General features: G+C 47.0%; 1 protein-coding gene across 1 annotated transcript in view; it reads right to left on the bottom strand.

The window, feature by feature from the left end:
* The window catches only part of mecom (MDS1 and EVI1 complex locus), a 33,195-nt gene that overhangs the window by 6,684 nt on the left and 15,049 nt on the right, over window positions 1-11,462 (bottom strand). Inside the window, 6 exon segments of the mRNA XM_010779634.1 lie at window positions 607-776; window positions 2,900-2,977; window positions 3,153-3,319; window positions 5,058-5,084; window positions 6,502-6,589; window positions 6,766-8,128. Of these exon segments, the coding sequence (XP_010777936.1) occupies window positions 607-776; window positions 2,900-2,977; window positions 3,153-3,319; window positions 5,058-5,084; window positions 6,502-6,589; window positions 6,766-8,128 (1,893 nt within the window).

Below are 11,462 nucleotides of genomic sequence, written 5' to 3'. Positions count from 1 at the left end.
GTGTGTCCATCGGGTGTCAATTTCGAGACGGTGTGACAGGGGCTTTAAGGTTGACCGAACATGTGACATTGAATTAAATGGGTTTTGGCGATGATTGGCCACACGAACAATACACATTATTAATGATGGACCTGTCAACGTATCTTTGTTGTTTAATCATGTAAACAATGTCAAAACAGCTTTTCTGTTGAACCATTTCCTTAATATTATCTTTGTGTTATTGTGTTTGTGCAGAGGTGTCTGATTAAGCGGACGCCTCCTCCTCTGAGGAGTGTTTCTCTCGGCTGCTGGCAGTGTGTCGCTGCTGTTCTGCTGATTCAGAGTCAGAGTCAAGCAAGCTGTCAAACCTGTGAGCGCTGCTGCTGATGGAAGCAGCTCATTCAAGAAACACTGTGTGCTGTTGCAGAGGTAGATGACAGATTTATGTCATCAACATTTCCAGCTTCAAAAAAGGGTTTCCAATTAGGAGTAAATGATGTTTTATACGATTCAGCAGCGAGAGTTATAAATACCGTTTAACTAATATGCAAAGGAGCTCGGATTTCCCCTGATGAAACATGGAGGGACTTGAAACGGCTGATAATCGAATTGATGAAGACCTCTCACCCGACAGGTTTCCGTTCTCGTGCTTCTTGAGGTGGCGGTCCAGGTTGGTCTGCTGGCCGAAGCAGCGGTCACACAGGTGGCACTTGAAGGGCTTCTCCTTGTTGTGGATGTTGCGGATGTGGCGCTGCAGGTTGGAGGAGATGCTGAAGGAGCGGTCGCAGTATTTACACCTGCAGGAAGAAGAACAAGGAAGTCTTTGAGTTAGACAAAAAATACACAAGCTGCGAGTCACAAGATGGACTTTTATTAATCCCTCGTGGGGAAATTGTTTCTCTGCATTTGACCCATCCTAGTGTTAGGAGCAGTGTGCTGCCATTTTGAACGGCGCCCGGGGAGCAGTGTAGGGAACGGTGCCTTGCTCAGGGACACCTCGGTAGCACTTGGTCTTGCCGGGACTTGAACTGGTGACCTTCCAGTTGCTAAGCCAAGTCCCTATCGACTTTGTCACCACCGCCCGTGGAATTAGCTCATAAGTCCAACTGTACTGCTTAATGAATCAGGAACCTGTGGTCTGGTCTGTGGGAAACATAATGGGACCCACACACACACGGTCCCACAGTCCCAGACATGATGGAGGAGCTTGTTTAAGGTGAAACAGCTCTGCCTCTTATCTCCAGCCAGCGCAATAAAACTGCATTCTTCCCTCACTAAATAATCACGCAGCAGATTCGGCCGTAGCCCTGCAAAATTAGAGCCTCCTGCCAAGTTTCTTCATGCAAAATTATACGAGAAGATTACATCTTTTTCTTCTGCTGGAATTAGCTCGCTCGATTGGCTGTCCCTCGGGAACCCCCCTGGTTATCTCCACACACAAAAAATTACAATACAGCGGTGATGTTTAATGGCATGCCAGCGTGTGGAGAGCAGGCTATCAGGCCAGGGCAGAGAGGCCTGCTCTCTCCCCCTCTCTCTCTCTCTCTCTCTCTCTCTGTCCCTCTCTCTCTCTGTCCCTCTCTCTCTTTCTCTCCCTCTCTCTCTTTCTCCCTCTCCATCTCTCTCTTTCTCCCTCTCTCCCTCTCTCTCTCCCTCTCTCTCTCTCTTTCTCCCTCTCCCTCTCTCCCTCTCTCTCCCTCTCTCTCCCCTGTGGTCAGCCAAGCTTTGGGCCAACATTCCTCCACCTTAGAAACTACAAAGCAGAGCAGAGCTGGCCAGCGCTTACTCATTATCCACATGTAGCAAATGTGCAAGATTAATTTTTACATGTGTACCAAACTGCGGCTGCATTGTTAGTTCAGCAGCACCTGCGAAGGGAGGGCTTTTACAACCAAAGTTTCACATATGTCACGTTTCTGCATCTTTTTGACTTATTTGCCAACTTTATTCCCCCAAAAAACATCTATTGTTGTGACGATAGGCAGCACTCGGTGCAGAAAGTAGATTGATAAATACTTTATTCATCCCAAATTTGGAAATTATTTTAAGTGTTGAGGCATTAAAATATTTAAAAGGTGTAATAAAGTACACACATAATATACTACAGCAGCAGAAATGTAGACATAACATATAGGACAGGATATAAATGATACTACAGTTGTGCGAGGTAGCCAGAGGGCATGCAGATCACTTTGACCTCCTACAAGAGAAATGACCACAGCTGCCGGGACATCTGCCTCATCACCCCAATTTCTCACCAAACTTCCTCCCCTTCCTCGCTCTGTTTAACTAGCCCAGCTTCCCAACCCCCCCACTTTATCCTGTCACCCTGGCTACGGGCACCATTTTTCATCAGGCAAATTATTTAGCAGCAGGATAATTACTCCAGGCTTTTACGGCATACGAAAACACCCATAAAGTCGGTCCTAACTGCAGACAAGAATTCTCTGGGAAAACATCCATCGCTGCTTTCAAATACATCTCTCTATCTCTGCGTCTGACGGAGAATACGCTGAATGAAAGCAGTGATTCACTCGGGATTTAATGTGCAAATCTGACTCTTGACTAGCCTTTTTTAGAGTGTGTATGCCTGGAAGTGAGGACGGCAGGAGGAGGGACGCTGGCAGGAGAGAGAGGAGGATGATATTGAGCTGACGTGTTGCTGTTGGACTGTCTCTTCCCTTATAACAGCTCAGAGCAAACCCAAACACACCTCTTCAACATATACACACACAGACAGCTCCAGGAGACTGTGTGTGTGTGTGTGTGTGTGTGTGTGTGTGTGTGTGTGTGTGTGTGTGTGTGTGTGTGTGTGTGTGTGTGTGTGTGTGTGTGTGTGTGTGTGTGTGTGTGTGTGTGTGTGTGTGTGTGTGTGTGTGTGTGTGTGTGTGGCTCTTAAGACTTGTAGAGATAGTCTTACTTATACGGTTGCTCTCCTGTGTGAGTCCTGAGGTGGCGGGTCAGGTTGGCAGAGCGTGGGAATATTTTTCCACAATATCTAAAAGGGGAAAAAAACATTTTAAAGTATGGTTTACCTTTTACCTAAAACAGTGATTACAAAAAGAACAAAAAACCTCTACTATCAAAAAACTTGCCAGACGAATGATCATTTACCACCAGCATGAATGTTAACATTTTAAGAATAAGACATGCCACAGGAGTTTCTGTATTACCTGCATGTGTAGCGCTCCTTGCCCTTGCGCAGCAGCGTCTCTGGTAGTGCGGAGGGGGGGGCTCGGAAGTCAAACATGGAGGGGACGGAGCGCAGCAGGTCGCCGGACTCCGGCTTCAGGGAGCCAAACGTCTCCAGCTTATCCGCCATGTTCTCGATGGCTGACATCTGGGGACACACAGGAGAGGAGAGAGAGAGGTGAGTGTGGTGCCGGGAAACACAACGTTAGCATTGCTAAGCTAACATGCAAAGCAGAGCAAATGATACTGGGGAATGTTGAAGCAGCACCACTTGATAACACTGATTATGATAATATAGATTAAAAGGATATTATGTGAGAAATTCACTATTTTCTTTATTTAAAAACATATATTTTCCCAGCTTGGACAGTTTAGAAAGACATTATTAATACTACAGGATGTGGTTGAATCCTTTTTTGATTACAGGATGCAATAAAATGTAAAAAATAGCAAAACGGAATTCATATTTTTAGGCTTAAATGCTCACACATTTAAATAATTGCATCATCCATACATTCCTATATATGTTGTAGATGACTTACAAATAAGCACAAATGCCAAATGTTGGAAGTATTAGAATCTTATGTACTGTTAAATGCTTTTCACCAGATATATAATTAAGACTTTTTTGACAAACGTGTTCCTGTGTGATGGACGAGCCTTGTTTACAAGCAGCTCACCAGGTGATGTCAAGTGAAAACAGGTACCGGGAGAATTCTTATTACGACGTTCATCAAAGATTCATGAACGGCAAGGTCAAATCCCTGATATGTGTGCATGACAAGTACGTTAGATCATGATTCATAACTTTTAAATAAAAAACAGTGTTCTCCTATTCATGGTGAGTGGAGGGCAGGCATGTTACAGTCAGCCAAGTCTAGCTCTCTCACAAAAGCACATACATGTACGGTACATACACAAACACACACACACACACGTCACGCAGGACTGCAGTCAATCTGCTAATGAAGCTGAACATTTACTTTCATCAGGAACTCTCTGAGGAGATATGTGCACTTGTTAGTCTGTGTGTGTGTGTGTATGTGTGTGTGTGTGTGTGTGTGTGTGTGTGTGTGTGTGTGTGTGTGTGTGTGTGTGTGTGTGTGAAAAAGAAAGTATGTGCTGCATGGTGGCCGTAGTTGATTAATTGCCATCAATGTGTGTGAAAATATATATATATGTGTGTGTGTGTGTGTGTGTGTGTGTGTGTGTGTGTGTGTGTGTGTGTGTGTGTGTGTGTGTGTGTGTGTGTGTGTGTGTGTGTCTGTGAACTTGCTTGTTGCTATAGCGTCGCTGGGGGACCAGCAGTTGATTGGCTATCTTCAGATGTCAGTGATGCTGTGAGGGCCTTAATTAGCGAGATGCATTCTCAATTGTTGATCTTTATCGGGAACCAGATGTTTTGCAGGGAGGAACTAACCCCCCGGTCCCCCCGCCAGTGTCCCAAAGAGACTGTTACCCTCGTGCTGATGTAAAGCAGCCCCCCTACACACCACCCTCCACCCCCCCACCCCATACCCATTTGCAAGAGCACTGCTTCATTCGCCAAATAAGCAAACATATATTCAGAGCTGCTGGGTGTAGCTCGTCTGGAAATCCCCACTTTAAAGCCTTTCATGTGAATCTGAGAGGGGGATATGTCCATATGTAAACAAATCAAATACTCACAGCGATAAAATTATATATTCCGATGTACAATATAAACATTCACATTTCTGGTTTTATGGCCAGACACAAGTCCAGTCAGTGCGTGATGGGCTGAAGCCATGCGAATGCCGGTCGATTGTAAATTGTAAAGCAGCCCATGCGTTAATTAAAGGGGAGGGGGTCTGTTTGGTATAAAAGCACAGACACACGGCAGTACTGTAGGTTAAAGAGGAACTTACCCAAGTTCTCTGATCTGGCAAACGAAACTGAGGGGCGGAACAGAAGGAGAAAGAGAAGGCAGTCAGAACCAGGAAGTGGCGCATGAATCAACAGCTTTTTGATTGGACACATATGGGTACAGAGGGAATGATGGGTCCCGATGTGATTCACTCTGAATGAGCTGTCTATCTGCAGAGTTATGGCACTGGAATCATAGGAGGCTCTAATAGTTCCCAACACTTCCTGGTGTTCAATAGGCTCATTATAGAAGGCTACAAATGCCATGCCAGTATGTAATCTAAGCCAGTATTGCTTAGCAGTAAAATATCCTGCCAGGAAATAAAAGGCTGAATCACAATTTTTTTTTGTTGATATATGGTTAAAGTGTGAGTCAGGTGACTGAAAACAAACCCCCTAAAAAGTATACAGAAGGGCCCCTTCTTGCCTGCCTGGTCTGGGTTAGACCTACTCTGGTGTTTCTGGGAATGATTTGTGTGTCCAGACATCATAAAGTCATAAAGATGGCCTAAGCACTCTGTTAGTGTTTCTACTGATAGGACACCTCATTAAGGCGTGCGGGACGGCCATGTGGCTGCTGCAGGCTGGGCCCTCGCAGCAGTCTGGACAGGGGACATAAATCAGACAAATGAAACAGCCTGTAAAAACCAGACCAGAAACGTCCAGAAAAGAGAAAGAAAAAAAATCGTAGGACTGAGAAAGTGGTGTTTTCACTTTCCGACGGACCGTTCTCACCCGCGGGGGGAAGATTGAACAAATGGACGTCAATGCAACACGTCATAGAAACAATCCACACACACACACATATATATAAGGAGCCTAACCCTGGAAACACTGGCACCGGGAGCCCAGGGGCAGAAATCCCTGCTTTAAAGAGCATATCATTTTTTATATTGTAATTAGAGACATGTTATGGGAAGATGTGTCAAGAGTGTGCCCTTTCCCTCTGCCACATCTGTTTCAGATAGCCAACAATGGGCTCTAACAGGCAGCAGTGTGGATAAGGCTGGAGCCGCATGCTAATCCTCAGTAATCCAGTTTGGTCAGCCTTGGACAATCATTCTGAATTATAGAAAGAGTTGTAATGTTATCCTAACTGTTTTAACGCCATGCTGCTGTCCCATCTGTAGATAGTGGGAACCCAGCGTTGAACTTGTAGCAGTGATGTAGCCGGGGTTACATGGACAGAGTCATCACATTTCAGCTTTTTAAACAGGCATGACTGCCCAGGAAAATAATTAGGGCAGTTTTTGTCAATTTCTAGGGTCATTAAAGACTTCTTATATCTTTAAAATCAATTGAAGAATAACAGAATGGCAGTGTAGGTTGAAACATACCGCTAGATTGGTAAGAATGTGTAATTTAAAACAAACAAGGTGTGTGCCATCTTGTTATATTTGCTCTAAATGCCCTGAGGTCCCGTTGATTCCCCGGTCAGAAACATACCTGTGGATGGAACAGGAAGCCGGGTGCTGGTCGCATGTACTTGTCTTTCAGAGTCTCAAACGGATCGCTCATCCTCCTCTTCTCAACCCTGCTAATAATAGAATTCTCTTAATGCATGTACAACACCAAACACCAGTACACTTGTATTCAGCAATACTTTTTTATCCGTAAGCAATTACATGTCATTTAGCGTAGTGAAAACGTCTTCACATAATGAGCAACTGTGGTGATTATGGGTTGGTACGCTACTGGGAATAACAATACCTGTAGATGGGGTCCATGAAGAAGGGGGTGGGCCTGGCGTGCTGCAAAGAGGTGTCAGCTTTCGGGATCTCCACCACGGCCTTCTCCTCCTCACACCCCATGTTCCCCCTCGTCTCCTCCTCTCTGCCTCCACGACCCCGGCCCCCCAGGCTCAGGTCGAGAGGCTGGTCCTGCCCACTGGAGCGGGAGGCCCCGGGTTTGGAGGGGGCAAACGTGGCAGGTTTCTCCATCTTCCGCTTGGTGGTGAGGTCAAACGCTGTGGCAGCCTTGCCCTGGGCCTTGTTGTCCTCAGCTGGAGACTGAGGCTCGACCTTCAGGCCTACAGGTCTGAGGTCCCTGTCTGGAAAAGGGTAAACTGGGGGAGAGAAAGCTGGGAAGAAGGGCAGCGGGAACATGGAGGGGTAGGGCAGAGCGCCCACCTTCTTTTCCTGCAGGCCGGCCAGCCCCGCGGAGCCAAAGTACTTCTCGGCAATGGAAGCGATGGCCTTAATAGAGTCATTCACAGCGCCTGTTACAGCCGTGTGCTCGTCCAGCGAGGGTGGGATGAGGGAGGGGCCCGGTAAGTCTTTGGCAGCACTGCTGCCTGTCAGGCTGGGGCTCTGAGGGCCTCCTTCACTGGCCTTCCTCTTGGGGCCTTTGCCATTCTCTCGAGCAGCCCCCCTCTCCCTCTCACTGTCCATGTCGCTCTCCAGCTCGGAGCCCGATGTGCTCTCCAGGTCGCTCCCGCTGGGCGTGCTGACGTCGTCCAGGTCGCTGCTCTCCGACTGGTCGCTCTGCTTGTTCCGCTGCTTCGTGGAGGACGAGGAGCTCTGGCCATGGCGCTCCGATCCTGCCATGTGACCGCCGCCATCTTTACGTAGAGCCTTGAGGAGCTCTCGGGACTCCTGAAGGCCAGGGCTCGGAGCCAGAAGAGGGCTCTTGTTCAGCTCGGGCCCCGGGAGCGGTGCGTGGAGAGGATGTCTGAGAGGAGAGCTGGCGGGAATGAGCTGTGGCCGGTGGTAGAGTCCAGAGGGGAAGAGGCCGGGGAAGCTGAAGGGAAACGCTGGTGCGGCGGGGAAGGTGAGCCCGCTGTGGTGGCGGCTAGCCCCAAAGTAATCAGCCAGCCCCACAACGCCGTGGCCCATCGCCAGAGCAGATTTGTCCAGACCTGGGGCGCCAGAGAGCGGCATACCCTGGGCAAACAAGCCCCCCGCTGTGAAATGGTTCTTCCCTTCACAGAAGCGCCGGTGCTTGTTGAGGGAGGACGTGGTGCTGAACATCTGCCCACAGTCCTTACACTTGATCTGTGTGCGGCAGTCAGCGTGCATGCGTTTGTGGCGGCACAGGTTAGAGAACTGGGTGTAGGACTTGTGGCAGACCTCGCCTGCAGGGACACAGAGACAGAAACACAGCGCATCAGTACACACCAACCCCCCCCCTACACACACATTACATTACATCACAAGATAATGACATCTCTAGTTAGCAAGCTTCAGGCAGGCTATGGCAGAGGAAGTAGAGTATGAATGATCTGCTCCTGTTCCCATCAGCCCTCTGACAACAGTCTTCCAGCCAAAATAAGAAGGAGAGGCGTGTCCAGATCCTGGCATTGTTAGGAGAATCTGTTTGCTTGACGGTGTGAGTCAGTGGCTGCCACTCATCACCTGCACATCAAACCAAATTCCCAGGCATCTCTAGGCCCATTGTCCTCCCAGGGACGCTCCCAGGGAGTCCATAAACAATCACACTCAAGACACACACACACACACACACACACACACACACACACACACACACACACACACACACACACACACACACACACACACACACACACACACATTCTAGAAATATTCACAGACATACAGATACACATTCTCAGCCGCGCGCAATACAATGGCTCTATTTTAAGTTTGTGAAGGAAGCGGAGTTGAATGAATCCTATCCTGCAGTCCGGTTCCCAGGGACAGGTCTCACGTCCTCTGCTGCCCCTCTTCCCTCTCCCCCCTCCGGGCCCCTGTCACCCCCTCAGCCCCTTCACCTTGTCCCCACTGTCCCTGTCGTCCTGCGCTGAGTGACATTCCCACAGTCTAACCCCTGTGTGCCTGTCTGTCTGACCCTGGATGACATACAGTGGCTACACCCGGCCCTAAGACAAATCCTCACCGTCTGTCATTATCTACGCCATTATTAGTCTGTCAACATTATCTACTACATTGGATGATTTGTAAGAATTAACAAAAGGGGGATAGTGGGTATTTATTTTTTCCCATGACAATTTTTCTTGTTGCTCCTGCCTTGTTTTAAAGAGAACACATGCTCATTTTCAGGTTCATATTTGTAATTAGTGCCTCTCCTGTGACATGTCTCCATGCTTTAATGTTCAAAAAGCTCTGTATTTTTCTCATACTGCCTGTGCTGCAGCACCTCCTTTCACCCTCTGTCTGAAACCAGAGCCCAGTCTGCTCTGATTGGTTAGCTGGCTGTCTCTGTTGTGATTGGTCAACTGCTTAGAGATGTCCAGCCCCTTAGCCTATCACATATAATGTGTTGGAGCGCTAGCCAATAGAAGTGCAAGTGTTGCTTAGTGATGTCACTATGTTCTTGAAGTAAACTAAGGAGTCCAGCTGAGGCGTTTCAGGCAGGGGGGGAGTGTATGGGAGAGAAACTCCCAAAATGTGGGATATTTGCCTTTGCACCCCATTTACATTTTACATGCACACAAACCTATAACACACCACAGGAAAGGCAAAAAGCATAATAGGGCCTTTTTAATGTTTTAAGTAAAGCACTTTGCCTCTTTGTCCAAATATGCTAAATTAACAGACTTGTCTTCTCTTCCTGTTCTAATAGAAGTCATTTTCTAAAACTGTGGGTTTTCTCTGTAAGTGTTTCCTTGTACGATGTGAGGGTCTAAGGACAGAGGGTGTCGTATTGTCATACTGATATTCTGTACACACTGTGAAGTCCACTGAGACAAATGTAACATGTGTGATATTGGGCTATATAAATAAACATCGATTGATTGACATTGAAGTCAATAATGCAGTTTGGGAAAGATGTTCCTCTTTCTCGACCCGCGCTTAAACTCTAGGATATGTTGCAGCTGATGTTTAAAAAAAGACTTTGATCCTGCAACAATACCAGAGAGCAGTTAGGAGCAGCTCTGGGTGATTGATTTTGCTCACTTTATCATGAGATCTTCAAAACGAGGAGAAGGAAGTGGTTAGGCTCGCACTGCGATTACACTTCAGCATACTTTGGATGCCCTCCAGCCACAAGGTGCACAATTTAAGTAGATGGGGAGGAAGAGCCGGGAAAAAAAGTATTGTGGAAACAGATTTGAATAAACACCCCAGAGGAATGCCAGAAAGGACTGCTGCTCGGGCCAAGAGAGAATTTGATCTTGTATAAAAAAAAAGCGTATTTTAATGAACAGATCCACAAAACCCAATTGAAATGAGTTGTATTTGTGGCTTGGCTTCGGCGGATACAATCAGGGTAGAAAGGTAGTTGAAAACATTTTTGAAACATCTGGGAAAACAAAATGATTCCTTTGATATCGCACATGTTGTTCCCGCTCTTGGAAGCTTGCACAACACAGATGAAGACATCGGGAAGATTAATCTAAATACTTTTCAAATTGATTCAAATCTGAAAAATGTGTTTGGCCAAAACCTACCAAAACGTAGGTAAGTAATACATTTTGTGTAAAAAAAGGGAATGTGTGTACTTGGTGTGTGTATCTTATACCCCTCTCATTGTGTGTGTTTCTACAGCCACACAAACTACAAGAAAAACCCATGCATCATAAATCATGTAGCTGTGACATTTACAGACCAAAAACACACACGCGTGACACACTGCGTGTTAGATCTGCTTCTCCACGCGTGTGTATTGGTCAGCTTTTATTAAACCAAAACTAAATATTATAAACACATTCCTGCGAGGAGGGCGGTGGTAAGTGACGGCTAGAGTGTCGAAATTAATAACCGCGCAGGCCTGAGTGCTTCCCTTTCTTAGAGAACCCCTGAGACACACACAAACACACACACACACACACACACACACACACACATCCTTGACACATCGCGTGCATACAGACAGAGCAACACTGTGCAAAACATGTCCTTCAAGGGAACTCGCACAAACAAACAGTCCGGACACACACATGGTCTCTCCCCGGCAGACGTCATGTTTGAGGCTGTCTCACTTTTCCTTTTTTTCTTTTACACAGCCATTAGTTGTTTTTAACCTGCATATTTTCTGCTGATTACAGCAAATGGACTCCCATTCGGAGGGAAGAGGGCTGTACATGTGGTTGCTATTTGTGAGGAATGGTGCATGTGGCGGAGGGAGAGAGGAGAGGAAAGAGGAGTCAGAGGTCTGCAGCGGAGATGCAGTCACTCCGGCCTGCGTGTTTATAATACGGGTGTTAATATGTGAGTGTGTATGGGTTTCTGCGAGCTGGTGTGAGAGGTGAGTGAAAGAGAGACGGGGCAAAGGGTGAAGGTCATAACGCTTTAGGGGAAGGAGATCAGATCCGAGCTGTGAGGTGGTGAGAATGTGAAAGGTCAAAATGTGTTGGCAGGAATTAGCATTTAGCGAGGGGCTAGGAAAACGTGTGTGTGTGTGTGTGTGTGTGTGTGTGTGTGTGTGTGTGTGTGTGTGTGTGTGTGTGTGTGTGTGTGTGTGTGTGTGTGTGAAAGAGAAAGCAA

The sequence above is a fragment of the Notothenia coriiceps genome, unplaced genomic scaffold, assembly GCF_000735185.1.
Source record: "Notothenia coriiceps isolate Sejong01 unplaced genomic scaffold, NC01 NC01_scaffold00020477, whole genome shotgun sequence".
Classification (NCBI taxonomy): Eukaryota; Metazoa; Chordata; class Actinopteri; order Perciformes; family Nototheniidae; genus Notothenia; species Notothenia coriiceps.
Note: the sequence above shows the minus strand (reverse complement) of the source record. Positions and strands in the feature narration are given on the sequence as shown.